The sequence below is a fragment of the Otolemur garnettii genome, unplaced genomic scaffold (genome assembly GCF_000181295.1).
Source record: "Otolemur garnettii isolate 467f Iridium unplaced genomic scaffold, OtoGar3 scaffold00263, whole genome shotgun sequence".
NCBI classification, from domain to species: domain Eukaryota; kingdom Metazoa; phylum Chordata; class Mammalia; order Primates; family Galagidae; genus Otolemur; species Otolemur garnettii.
The window spans coordinates 49,259-63,882 of NW_003852658.1; the positions used below are offsets into that span (position 1 = coordinate 49,259).

The 14,624-nt window shown below is 43.9% G+C and overlaps 1 protein-coding gene across 5 annotated transcripts in view; it reads right to left on the reverse strand.

Moving 5' to 3' along the window:
- ABCC5 (ATP binding cassette subfamily C member 5) overlaps nucleotides 1-14,624 on the reverse strand; it is a 92,596-nt gene that overhangs the window by 13,288 nt on the left and 64,684 nt on the right. For 4 of the 5 annotated variants that reach the window (XM_003802841.2, XM_023508650.1, XM_023508647.1 and 1 more), the window contains exons 23-26: nucleotides 12,183-12,369; nucleotides 10,196-10,285; nucleotides 6,764-6,953; nucleotides 1,414-1,573 (exon numbers count right to left, since the gene is read on the reverse strand). In XM_003802841.2, coding sequence (XP_003802889.1) covers nucleotides 1,414-1,573; nucleotides 6,764-6,953; nucleotides 10,196-10,285; nucleotides 12,183-12,369 — 627 coding nt within the window. Of the gene's footprint in view, nucleotides 1-811; nucleotides 1,309-1,413; nucleotides 1,574-6,763; nucleotides 6,954-10,195; nucleotides 10,286-12,182; nucleotides 12,370-14,624 lie in introns of those variants that run through there. The other variant, XM_023508649.1, reaches the window with a different exon arrangement.

Consider the following 14,624-nt stretch of genomic DNA (forward strand, 5'->3'; position numbering starts at 1 on the left):
GGCTATTTTTTGGTTGCAGCCATCATTGTTGTTTGGCAGGTCCGGGCTGGGGATTCGAACCCGCCACCTTAGGTGTACATGGCTGGCGCCTTAGCCGGTTGAGCTACAGGTGCCAAGCCAGAAGTGCCTTTATTAAGGAGACACACAGAGCCCTCTTTCTCTCCTCTCTCTACATGTATGGACTAAGGTAAAGCCTTGTGAGGACATAACAAGATGGTGTCTGCCAACCAGGAAGAGGGCCCTCGTCAGACAACCATTCTGGAGTCCCCAGCCTCCAGAACCATAAGAAATAAATCTATGTGGTTGTATGATATTTTGCTTGCTATATACAGTAGCCTGAGAAGTCTAAGATATCCATCAAACCTTTTTCAATAAATGATTTCAAGAAGAGAGAAAAAAAAAAAAAGAGAGAAGAAAAAGAGAAAAAAGAGAAAAAAAATGATTTCAAATGCTATTTTCCAAAGAAGATGGAGGACCTAGTTTTAAAGACAAGACTGAATGCTGCCTGTGGTTATTTGAAATTAAGTTTTGATACCAACTTTTCTTAAAACTGCTAAAAATTAAAGAGAAAATGACAACAAAACTTTTAGAATGGCTAAAAGAAAAAAACAAACAAACAAAACCAAGGACCAATCTAGGTCAACTATATAGTTAAAGTTGTTTTTATTTCCAAAGAGTGGCAGTTTAAATGGAAATGGACACAAATTATGGAAATCCATTGTTTTTAGGAAGCAGAAGCTTAAGGCTAAAGGTAGGATCAAGTATAGGAAAGGTAACAAGAATAAACAGACTTCCTTCTTAGCTACTATATTTACAAGGCACAAAGAGGAATTTTATCTTTGTTATCACTGGCGGATTTCAGCAACCAACATTCCGGAACGAGTATCAAAGGTGGCGGAAGATACTGGACAATGAAAGAACAATGAAAACACCTGAGTAATAGCATGTCTGGAAGCCGTCATTCCCACTGCGGCTGTCAGCCTACCAGGAGAGGTGAGAGAATGGAGCAGGAGGCAGGGGAGGATGATAGTGATGAGGCTGTGAAGGCATTTACCACTTACGGGATGCTTACCGTCTTCCAGGCTCTGTACCTGTATAACTTGTGTGAATTCACTCAATCTTCACAACAGGGCTTTAAAATATCCCCCTTTTATGGGTGAGGAAACAGACTCAGGAGTGGGTAACTGTCAAAGCCACTGCACAGAGCTCTCAGCCCAAACCTCTCTGACCTCTGTGCCACCATGCTGCAGGCCGCCCAGCCCCACTTCATTAACAAAGTGGCCTGCGCAGTGGAGCCGCTTCACGCTTCTGCAACAGGAAGCACACGGTGTAGGGAAAAGATCTCAGCCCCGTGTGGGCTCCAGCATCACCTGGTCCACCATGTCCACCGGGCTTCTAGGTGAAGGTGCTTACCTGACGGTGCCACTGAACAGCACTGGCTCTTGGGGAATGATAGAGAGTTTGCTTCGGAGGTCAGCAAGGCCAATGTCACTGATTCTCACTCCGTCAATCTTGATGCAGCCTCCAGATAACTCCACCAGACGAAAGAGGGCCATGCCCAGAGAGGACTTCCCTGATGAGTCAGAAGACAGGCAGAAAAGCAGCTTTATTAGCAAATTCTGTAACGACAAAACTAGTTTATCTTCGTGGCAAACTCATCTATTTTTCTATTTCTATTCAGTCATTACTTCAACCAATTAACTGAGATAATGTATAAAATAATGGAAATAAAAAATAGCAATTAACTTTCCCAGGCTACCAAGCAGATAGCTTCAAAACATATAACTTCAGGCTAAGGAGTGGGAGGGACTATTCCATTTTTCTGAGAGTAAAATGGAAAAATGCTTCCTGTCACCTTATGAGCAGGTACACAGGTTCTGATGCTTCTTAGGCAAAGTCAGGCCAAGAGAGACCTTCTAAACAACAAGCCTTCCCTCTCTTTGTGCCATTATCAGAGCTGAGAGAGACTAAGTCCTCTCAGTTACCATGGCAGCAGCTGGGGAACAGAAGTTCCAGGGACACACACGCAAGGGAAGGAGGCTTTGCCTTGCGTCAATGACCCTATCACGATATCATGACAGCAGACTACAGCAGAGAAGCAGGTTTGAGGAGGAGAATGAAGAGTTCAGTATTAAAGAGATCAGCAGTATACGTTTTTTTGGTTTTTAAATTTTTTTTGAGACAGAGTTTCTCTGTTGCCCAGACTATAGTACTATGGCTTCAGCCTGGCTCACAGTAACCTCAAACTCCTGGACTCAAGTGATTCTCTTGCCTCAGCCACAACGTCCAGCTAGTTTTTCTGTTTTTAGTAGAGACAAGGTCTCGTTCTTGCTCAGGCTGGTTTCAAACTCCTGAGCTCAAGCAATACACCTGCCTCGGCCTCCCAGAGCGCTAGGATTATAGGTGTGAGCCACTGTGCCCCATCCAGTACAGGTTTTCTTAATTGGATCTTCATTTGAGAAGTTATATAAGGAATACACGATGACAACATTGATCTCCCCGATCTTGTTACTATTAATTTTTGACACATTTCCTTTCAGTCTTTTCCTCAGAGTTGAGTCATAACAGAGATACAATGCTGTAATTGCTTTTTCACTTAATGTTGTATAACATGTTTTCACTTAATGTTTTCATCATATGGAGGTATTCTTGTTTGATCAGTCCTCTAAAGTCGGACATTTAGTTTATTTTTTAATTTATTTTTTATTTTTGAGACTCTGGGTAGCATGCTGTGGCGTCATCATAGCTCACAGCAACCTCAAACTCCTGGGCTCAAGCAATCTCTTGTCTCAGCCTCCTGAGTAGGTGGGACTATAGGCGTCCACCACAACACCCAGCTAGTTTTTCTATTTTTACTAGAGATGGGGTAATTCCCCCATCTCTTGCTCAGGCTGGTCTGGAATTCCTGACCTCAAGCAACCCCCTTGCCTCAGCCTTCCAGAGTGCTAGGATTATAGGCATGAACCACCATGCCAAAACTTGTAACAATGTGGTGGGATGTATCTTAGGGCTGAAACTTTACTCCTACCTCAGATGACTTCCTTGGGAAAAATTCTCAGAACTGAAATTACAGTGTCAAAGGTATATACATTTAAAAGGCTCTCTCTATATAGCATCATCAACAACAACAAAAGAGCTTGTCCCTAATCCTATCTTTCTGCAACTCGGAGCCAGGGTTTAGATTTGGGGCTGTAGTGCATTAGCTGCTGGACCACTCTCCTTTGGCTGCACCCCTAGTTCCTGAACCTTCTACCTTCTCCTGCCTCCGTGTTCTGAAAGACCTATCCTGAGAACTGCAATGAGGTCACCATGACTCAGTTTCTGCAGTAGCACTGAGGGTAGATAGCCTGATTTATCCCCAGTGTCTGCAGTCACAACCCTGCTGTTGGAATTCGTCCACTAGGCATACCCCTGTCAAACTACCTCATGGGAACCTGAAAACCACCATCTTCCTAATGCAATAATCCTCGCACCCACCTACCAGACACAAGTAGAGAAACCTCATCTTTTCTGTAGCAGGACAGTTTTTCTCCTAGAAATGAATGACTACTCGGGATTGGAAGACTTGGCTACTGGCCCCTTACAGAGATGTAAGGAGGGGAGAGAGACACTCCCCTATGACTGAGGCAGTGCTTTGTTTTAATATGGGTATCTGTGCTAAGGAAGCATCGTACACTAATCAGTGGAAAAAGGCTGTTTCATTTCAACAAAAAGCACCTAGGTTTGAATTGCCTAGGCTGGAAGACTTCACAGTTCTCTGAACCTAGACTACATTTGCACTGATGGAATGTGCTGGAAAGGGCAACAAAGCCCTCGTAGTGGTGTCATAAAATCTGAAAGCAGCCATGTTAGGATTAAAATTTAGACTTTGTAAATCAGACAATTTATCATTCTTTTTTGTTTCCTGGTTTATTTTTCTTCTGTATCTTAATGACACCTTGGTACATATTTCAGTCTGTTTTATCTGTGTCAAAGAGAAACCATAGGAAAGGAGATCAGTCAGCTTTCAAGACAGCAGGGTATCCCTGGGGACCCACTGAATATGAGCAGAGAGGACTCCAGGGAGAATGACACAGGCATTTTAGGACAGCCCTTCCCACTGCCCTTGGCTGAAGATTCTCTTCGCAGAGTGAATAACCTGGAGGCAGTGTCTTGATACAAAAATAATTCCTTGAAATAGAAAGAAGGGGCTTGGCGCCTGTGGCTCAAGTGGCTAAGGCGCCAGCCACATATACCTAAGGTGGCAGGTTTGAATCCAGCCCAGGCCGCCAAACAATAATGACGGCTGCAACCAAAAAATAGCCGGGCGTTGTGGCGGGTGCCTGTGGTCCCAGCTACCTGGGAGGCTGAGACAGGAGACTCGCTCAAGCCTAGGAGCTGGAGGTTGCTGTGAGCTGTGATGCCACAGCACTCTACCCAAGGGGACAGCTTGAGGCTCTGTCTCAAAAAAAGAAAAAAAAGAAATAGAAAGAAGGAAAGGCTTTCCTTTTTCCTTAGAACAGGAGTCCTTAAACTATGGTCTGCAGGCCACATGCAGCCCACCTAGGACATTTATCCAGCCCACCGGGTGTTTTTGCCGCTGCTGCCTGTCCTGCTTAGCAGCCGACTCATCCCAGGCCTGTAGTCCGGTCCTCCAATGGTCTGAGAGACAGTGAACTGGCCCCCTGTTTAAAAAGTTTCAGGACCCCTGCATTAGAACATTCTTTAAAATAAGTTGGCCAGGTTGGGCTTGGTGGCTCACACCTGTAATCCTAGCACTCTGGGAAGACGAGGTGGGTGGATTGCTAGAGCTCAGGACCAGCTACTCTACTCTTTTGTCCCAGCTACTCTACTCAGGACAACAGAGTGAGACTCTGTCTCTAAAATAAAATAAAATAAAATAAAGTGGTCAGAAAAGACAAAAGCCATTTGTTATAGTTACTGGCAAGAAGAAAAGCTACAGGGTGGCACCTGTGGCTCAGAGGGTAGGGCGCTGGCCCCATATACCAAGGGTGGTGGGTTTGAACCCAGCCCTAGCCAAACTGCAACAAAAAATAGCTGGGTGTTGTGGCAGGCGCCTGTAGTCCCAGCTCCTTGGGAGGCTGAGGCAAGAGAAAAGCCTAAGCCCAAGAGCTGGAGGTTGCTGTGAGCTGTGATGCCATAGCACTCTATAGAGGGCAATAAAGTGGGACTCTGTCTCAAAAAAAAAAAAAAGCAGCTATAGGAGTTTTGATACCAAGGAAGCCTGGAGCCCAGAAAGTAAATGCTAACTGAACCCAAGAGACCTCTCAGACAAGGATAATAGGCTAGTAAAAGAAGATAAGCCTCAGTTTCTGAAATGTTATTCAAGAAGGAAAGAGGGAAAGAAATAATTACTCAAGTCCTGACTTTAGACATCCAAGGGGTATATAGCAACACATTTCTAAGAATAGAGGGAAGCAAAAGGCCTAAAATTAAGGATTGTTAATTTTCTCTCTCTCTCTCTCTTTTTTTTTTTTTTTGTTAGAGTACTACTCTGTCCCCTTGGATAGAGTACAATGGCATCACTATAGCTCACTACAACCTCAAACTCCTGGGTTCAAGCGATTCTCTTGCTTCAGACTTAGCAGCTGGGACTACAGGTGCCCACCACCATGCCCAAATAATATTTTCTATTTTTGGTAGAGATGGGGTCTTGCTCTTGCTCAGGCTGGTCTCAAACTCCTAAGCTCAAGCAATCCACCCACCTCGGCTTCCCAGAGTGCTGCGATTACAGGTGTGAGCCACCATGCCTGGCCTCCCAGTGTGCTGGGATAACAGGTGTGAGCCACCATTCCTGGCTTCTATTTCTTTACAACTGATGCCAGAAAAGAAAAATAATTTCCATTCTCCAAAGCAGGCAGCTTCTGACAAATATGAGGCTATCCTGGCAATATATAACAAAGTCCTTAAAATTCTTTATATATTTTAATTTCTTAGGAATGTTCACTGTAGTTTTATTCATAAGTATGAAAATTAATCTTAATTCCCTACCAACTGGTTAAATATAAATTACATACATCTATAAAACAGACTTTTGTTTTATGCTGCACAGCAATTGTTCACTGACACAGAAAACTACTAACAGTTTTAAAAGGTGGTCACAAAACAGCATGTGTAAAATGCCATTTTTGTAAACATATGTGTTAATAGAAAAAGAATTACAAGATAGCCACCAAATTTTTTTTTTTTTAAGACAGAGTCTCACTTTGTCGCCCTTGACAGAGTGCCATGGTATCATAGCTCACAGCAACCTCAAACTCTTGGGCACAAGCAATTAATTCTCTTGCCTCAGTCTCCCAAGTACCGAGGACTACAGGTGCCCGCTACAACGCCCAGCTGTTTTTTTGTTGCAGTTGTTTAGCTGGCCCAGGCTGGGTTCGAACCCACCATGCTCTGTGTATGTGGCTGGCGCCATAACCACTGTACTAAGGGTGCCGGGCCATATCCACCAAACATTACTGGTGCTTATCTCTGGCAGATGGAGCTCTGGGTACTTCCCTGCCTTAGTCCTTTGCTCTGTGTTCCAAGAGTTTTGCACTGAGAACTGATAACATTCATGATTGGAGAAAGCACTAAACGTCAGCAACACAAGGTTAAAAATGAACCTAGAAAATTAGTTTCAGAGAGGCCTGAGACACTAAACACTTACCTAAAAGGGTGGAAAGTTTAAAGGGTGGAAAGTGATATTCCATAAATTGTTGAGTCCTCTGGAGAAAACTTCAGGCTCAAAGGCTTCTCCAGAAAGGGCTGTGCACCTCCTTACCTGATCCTGTCCGCCCCACAATGCCGATCTTCTCCTTAGGTTTGATGGTGAAGGACACTTTCTTCAGGACCAGAGGGAGGTTTTCTCGGTACCTCATTTCTGCATTCTCAAAGGTCACCTCCCCTTCCTGAGGCCAGTCAGGGGAGGGAGCCTTGTTCTTAATCCTGGCAGGTGCTTCCAAAGAGAGTGTCTGGGGAGACAGAAGTTCAGAGCTGGTTCAGACTGACTACAGATTCTTGGGGAGCTACAAGTCTTTGTCACAGAGAAGTAAAACCAGGATAAACAGCATGGCAGCCAGAGAGAGGTAGCTGCCATCCTTGCTAGTAAATGCTTCTCATGGCTAAGCGAGACAGAGCACAAAGGCTACCAGCAGCAGCTGAGGGAGCACAGTAATTTTCAAACTACCTTCTTCTGCCTCAGGAATTGTTCCACAAACATGCCTCAGGAGCTAAGAGAGAACCTATGTGGAGGCATGAAGCCACCCACCCCTCTTCAATCTCAGCAGTTTTTATTGGAATTCCTTGAAAATATTCCATTTCAAATAGGATTCTACCATTTGATTACCATTGGTCTAAATCTGAAGGAAGGAAACCAACATTTATGGAATGTCTCATCAGATCCTGGCATTGTGACATATCTGGTCAGTCCAGGAGACACAGACTCTAACAGCAGTTTTGGCACTAACAGCAGTGTGACCCAGCCATCTGTCTCTGGGTCTTAGTTTCTTATCTGTAAATTGTAGGGATTGGATTAGATGATCTTGGAAATCCATTGCAGCTTTAAAATGGTGTGGTAATTGCATTAGGTAATTTTTGTCACCAACAATAACACCTCACAATGTTTTAAAACTCTATGGCACTGTACTTGAATGTTTATAGCAGCTCAATTCACAACTGCGAAGATGTAGAAACAACCCAGTGCCCATCAACTCATAAATGGATTAATAAACTGAGGTGTATGGATACCACGTAATACTATTCAGACAAAAAAAATGGCTGCATCTTTTGTGGATGGATTTGGAGAACATTCTCCTAAGTAAAGTATCCAAAGAATGGAAAGGCAAGCATCCCAGGCACCCATACTATGTAGAAAATAGTAGATCAGTAACTATAGGCCCACATGAGAGAAAGACAATTAAATTCAAGAAGCGGGTGGGAGGCTGGTTAAGTTCCCACCTAACAGGCACAATAGAGGGGCATATGGCACACTTCCTCCGTGAGGGACTCAACTGCAACCTGAACTTTAGCTTACAAATGCAATGAATATAACCTGACTGTATGCACCCTCAAAACAAAAAGAACTCTATGGCAATTGGCCATGGTGTGCACAGCCTCAGGGAAGTTAGAGCCCAAAACTGCAGTGGTCCAGGGACTAGGGCTTGAAGTTTAAAACTCCAAGGTGAAAGGCCTCTGTGCTGAGACAGGCAGTCCTCAGTAATGTGACTGGTTTGAGCAGGGTCCACCCTGTACCAGCACTTGACCATAATCCTGACCTGTCCAGCATCAGATTCCTACCAATGGGAACATTAACTCAAATGCTACACACCCATATGTGCACACACGTATTGTCCACGGACCAGAACACTGGGCAGAGAGGCTAATATCTAAACAAGAAGAACAGCTATTACCAGACCCATTAGATAGCTACCTGACATTTTTTTCCGAGAACAGTCATTTGTAAGTTTAAGAAATATTGTATAACTAACGAGGTTCATTGTCATCACAAATCAGTGAAGCATGTCTCAGTTAGAAAATGCAGTTTACATACACAGTGTTCTCAAATGAAAGAGTAATTTTTCAAAACTATGTTTCTAAGTCAATTATTGGGAACTCAGAATGTATTCTTCCCACATAACCAATGACGTAATGCTGATAAAGTCTCAGGGCAGTTCACAAAATAGATACCTCTTGGGATCTGAGATAAATTTGAGAATCCTACCTGCTCATGACTCTGCCTCTTTCTATAGAAATTACTTTAAGAGTTCCAGGAAGGATATAGCAAGATGCTACCCTATGGCAAGACTAAAAAGGTTCCTGGAAAAAGGTGGAAAGAGCTAAGTACTCAGGGTATGAACCACCAGATTTACTGGTTTTTAAGCTTTGAATGGGATTTAGAATTAGCTATGGAGCTTTTTAAAACTATAGAAGACTAGGTCCCGCCCCAATCCACCACTTCACAATCTCCAGAGATGAGGTCTCTATTCAAAGCTCAGTAGGTATCCTGATGGCCATCCCGGTTAAGAACAATTGAATGAGAGTCAGAATCAAAACAATGTGGTTTTACACAATGTAAGGGAAAAGCTACGTTAGTCAGCTAAACTGAACGGACGAGATTCTATACATTGTGGAAATTTTTTTTTTTTTTTTGAGATTGAGTCTCAAGCTGTCGCCCTTGGTAGAGTGCTGTGGCATCATAGCTCACAGCAACCTCCATCTCCTGGGTTCAAGCAATTTTCCTGCCTCCACCTCGCAAGTAGCTGGGATTATAGGCGTCCACCACGAAGCCCGGCTATTTTTTGTTTGCAGCCGTCATTGCTGTTTGGTGGGCATGGGCTGTATTTGAACCCACCAGCTCAGGTGTATGTGGCTGGCGCCTTAGCCTCTTGAGCCACAGATGCCAAGCCTACATTCTGGAAATTAATCCATGAACATAAGTTCTCAACTGGACACAATTTACAAAAATAATTAGAAACTTGTTTTGTTTTGAGACTCTGTATACTCTGTTGCCCAGGCTACAGCACTGTAGCTTCAGCCTAGACCCCAGCAACCTCAAACTCCTAGGCTTGAGCGATCCTCATGCCTCAGCCTAGATTCCAGCAACCTCAAACTCCTGGGCTCGAGTGATCCTCCTGCCTCAGATTCCCAAGTAGCTGAGACTACAGGCACCCACCACCATACCCAACTAATTTTTCTATTTTTAGTAGAGATGAAGTCTCACTGTTGCTCAGGCTGGTCTTGGACTCCTAAGCTCAAGGGATCCTCCCACCTTAGCCTTCCAGAGTGCTAGGATTATAGTGTGAGCCACCACGCTCAACTATTTTTTGTTCTTAGTGGCACAGGAGATAGCTCAAAGGAATGTCTGGGCAGAGGTCATGAATTCGTTTTAGCCGAAGCTAGGATGAATGTGGGCATCATCCTAGCCACAAAATTATCTTAGCCCAAAATGGGATTATGGGATTAATCAGAACCTTTAAAAGTTCTATGCTTTTGTACAGAGGGTGGATGCTGGTATTTTTTGAGACAAGAGTCTGCCAGCCTCCCTATTTGCCAGCAAATTAATAAACTTCTCTTTTCTGCTCCTCAAAAAACAACAAACAAAAAACACAAGCAGAGGAAACAAGCCTCCTCCTTGCACAGCCAACTGAGACTATAAAGTGTGAAACGACCTGTGGGGGGGTGTCAGAGCACAGTGAAAGGCCGGCAGCAGTCTGACCTTAATGTAGTGATTGATCCTCTCCACCGAGGTGAATCGAGCTTCTGTCTCGGACGCCAGTCTGACCGTAAACTGGAACAGCCCTGTTAACTGATAATGGAAATCAGAAATCCAAGAGAGAATTCATTATCAATGCATGTCAGGACAACGCTAGACAACTTCCTTTTCTGGAGGACCACACCTCAAATGTAAGAGAACTGGGCACACACAGCAGCTGGTTACAGGGACCTAGTCATTCCCAAACATACAGGACAACGCCTGTTAGCCTGCGTCAAATGCCGTGCTCAGTGAATGCAGATGGCATTACGGTGCTGCTGGCACCACATTCTCACACCCCAAGTCTAACCTCTCAATATCTTTATATTCTCAATAACATGTATCTGAATAACTTCTGGACTTACTACTTTTACCCGAACCTGTTTGTGACAGTCACAACAAATGGAAATATCAACCTGGGATCAACCAGTGACTTGCTTCCAGGAAAGTCAAATAGAGATAAAAGGCTGGGGAAGAAGTGAATGCAGAGCCCATGTGCACCCTCTGGGGATTCCAGAACATGTACTTGGCATGCACAGTCTTCCCAACCCAACAGCAAGTCAGTCTTAAGAGTATGAAGCCATGTAGCTCTGGAGTGCCTTGTTTACTTTTCTCTTTCTGATATGGAAAAGTGTCAAACATATACAAGAGGAGAAAGAATATAATGGACACCCTTGTACCAAAACGCCATCTTAAAAAATGATCAACTTACAGCCAATACTGCTCCATCTGTAGTCCTACCTACTCCTCCCCTCAACCCCATATTATTTGGAAGCAAATCCCAGGTAGCTTATTATTTCATCCATAAATATTGCAGCTTGTATCTTTCTTAAATATAAAGAGTCTTTAAAAATAGAACTCTTTACCTGATCTTCAATGTTTAAAAAATAAAAATATCTTCAAATATCTAGTCAGTGTTCAAGTTCTCATTTTTCTTTTTTTTTGGAGACAAGAGTCTCAATTTCTTGCCGCTGGTAGAGTGCTGTGTTATCATAACTCACAGCAACCTCAAACAGCTTCACAAGTGCTGGGACTAGCCATCCGCTAGTTTTTAGAGACGGCGTCTCTCTCTTGCTCAGGCTGGTCTGGAACATGTGAGCTCAAGTGATCTACCAGCCTCAGCCTCCCAGAGTGCTAGGATTATAGGCGTAAGCCAGGGCCCTGGCCCTCCAAGTGTTCTTTGAGTTATCTGAAGACCTTCAATATGCCTAGAGGCCAAAAGGGTTTACATATGTAAGAGTACTGGGAAAAGCAAACGCACAGAAGAAGCACATTGAGGGCTTGGCGCCAGTTACTTACACTGAGGCTGGCGGGTTGGAACCTAGCCCAGGCCAGCTAAACAACAATAACAGCTGCAACAAAAAATAGCTGAGTGTTGTGGAGGGCACCTGTCATTGCAGCTACTCGGGAGGCTGAGGCAAAAGAGTCGTGCAAGCTCAAAAGTTTGAGGTTGCTGTGAGCTATGACGTCATTGCGCTCTACTGAGGGCAACAAAGTGAGACTCTGTCTCAAAAAAAAGCAAAAACAAAATCAAAAAAAAATTGAGAACATATTATTTCTTAGTGGACAAGAAGAGGCCAGTAGTCCCAGCTATTTGGGCAGCTGAGGCAGGAGGATCTCTTGAGCCCAGTGGTCAGAGGCTGCTGTGAGCTAGGCTGGCACTGTGGCACTTTAGCCTTGGGCAACAGAGTGAGATTCTGTCTCAAAGCAAGCAAACAAACAAACCTCTTTTCAAAATCATGTTTCAATCCCTTATTCCTAGAGTACACCCTCCCTGCCCTAGTCAAATCCAGGTTGTTACTGTTGGATCACATCAGGAGCTCTGGGGGTTCAGAGGTGAAGTAATGGCTAGGGTGGACCCCCCCCCACCCCCACCCCATCATGCCTCTTCAACACCAGCACAAAAAGGACTGAAGCAAGTGAAGATGATGTTTCTGCCCCAGACACTGACCTGGACAGCGTAAGAGATGGCCAGCCCTGCATAGGCTGGGGCGATCTGCCCGTGCAGGAGAACAATCATCAGCCCAGTGGTGGTGATGAGGGCGATGCTGATGAGGTCCAGCCGCACCGCCAGCCACCGCATCGCACACGTGAACAGGAAGAAGGGAGCCTGGTTGTCATCCAGTAGCTCCTGGTACCTGTGAGGAAGACCGAATACCTCTGGGCAAAGAAAGCACCGCACAGCCCTGCCCACGGATGACGGCAAGGCTTCAGTGATCACTGAACGGAGGGCAAATATTTGCGTACGTCCTGTTTCTGAGAGAATGACATGGAAACTTCAGGAGGTACACGAGGCCCCACATAGAGGACATGGGATTTTCAAATCTTAGCTGCTCTTTCAAAAAAACAGAACCCGTACTGAAAATGTTAGGGAAAAACATCTACCTTAACAGCACAAGGGAAGCCTGGGAAAAGAGACCAAATGAAGAGGCTCGTGCCAAGCTTGGGTAGACGAATGTCTCAAGGTAGGGGCAAAGCGAGGCTGGCCCCACGGCACTCCAGCCTTGGGCAACCGAGTGAGACTGTCTCAAAACAAACAAATGCAAACAGCAGACATGGTCCAAGGCCAACAAAAAGAAACTCTCAGAGTAAATATGGGACAGCTGAACGTATGTGCTGATACACCCCCACCCAGGAGAATAGTGCTTGTTCCTCAAGGCCACGGAGTTAAGAATTAGGAGAAGTGAGCCAAACCACAGCACAAGAGCCTCCAACAACCTCTGCTGCTGAAGGGGCATGTCACTGGGGTCCTAGAGAGCAGGTCAGACCCACCTGAAGGCTCAGGGCACCATGTACAACTAGAACTCCAGAGAAGGAGGTTTTGCTGGACAGAGATGTACTGTGCTTAAAAAATCATTTTTCCTCTTTATAATAAAATATATACTCTTTACAGAAAACTCAGAAAATGCAAAAAAGAGGAAAATGTAAGATTCCAGTAATCTCATCACCCAGTTAAAACCAAAGTTAATATTCTGCTACACTGAGGCTGGGTGTCTCAGGCTTGTAATCCTAACACTCTGGGAGGCAGAGGCAGGTGGACTGATTAAACTCAGGAGTTTGAGACCAGCCTGAGCAAGAGCGAGACCTGGTCTCTACTGAAAACAGAAAAACCAGCTGGGGGTTGTGGCAAGCACCTGTAGTCCCAGCTTCTTGGGAGGCTGGGGCAAGAGGGTCTCTTTAGTCTAAGAGTTTTGAGTTTGCTGTGAGCGATGGCACCACAGCACTCTATCCAGGGTGACAGAGTGAGACTCTGTCTGGGAAAAAAAAAAATTCTGCTCCACTTCCAGCAGTTTTTCAATGAACTTCACTATATCTACTCACACGTACACATTCAGTATGCTTTTTTCACTTAAGGTTAGGAAGTTACTTTTGAGTCATTAACATTTTCAAAATAATTTATTTTTAAAAATACTTTTTAAATAATTGCCTAATTTTTGGAATAAACAGTATATACACAGAATAGAAAATTTAAGTTATAAAATATTGACCACAAAAAGTCAGTCTCTCTCCCGCTGTCTTCCAGCTACCCAGTTCCCTCTTCCAGTGGCAGCTAACAGTTTCTTTCCTATCCTTTCAGAGACATTCTAAGTGTTACATAGGCAAACACACGCTCAAAGGCAGTGTGTGACCTACACGTACCTGTACTCTCACCACTGTATTGTAGAGATAATTGTGTGTCAGCACCTAGGTCTAGACAGCAGCTCATTCTTTGTAAGGGCTACATAATATTCCGCTATATGGCTATCCATAGCTCACTAAACTAGTCCTCTACTGAAGAACATTTGGATTAATTCCAATCTCCTGTTAATATAAATCTCTACAATAATTATGTACATAAGTTTTACAAATAAACATTATTCAATGGCTAAATAAAATGCTATTGCGTGAATTGGTGCTGCAGAGGAAAAGTTCACAACTGAAATGTCAGAAAGAGAGGAGAGTGCAGCTCGCTCAGGCACGCAGCCCCTAACTATTTCTTACAAGCTTATATAATCTTAATAATACTAAGTTTTGCACATATACATTCTAATAATAAAACTAATTGGCAGCCAATGGTTTATATGATAAGAGTATAAAGAAATCGTACAGAGTAACCACAAAAACTTACTCAGCCATTTGTCTGAGAAAACAGGTGTAACATGTAATTGAAATGCACATTAACTTCTCTTGTTTTCCACTCCCAAAGTCCCTTTTAGGAAATTCCAGAGACAGCCAGACTCTGCCTGCAGAGTCTGCCTCCTGTATGACTAGCTTGCTAATTAGTTTGGAAGGAATTAAAGAAACATCCCTTCATGTGGACTCTGAGAAAGCTTCTTCAAACATAAGTCAATGGCACTCAAAGTTACATCTAATGTCAATGATTACCTTTTACTATTTAAAAAAAAGGTAAAAC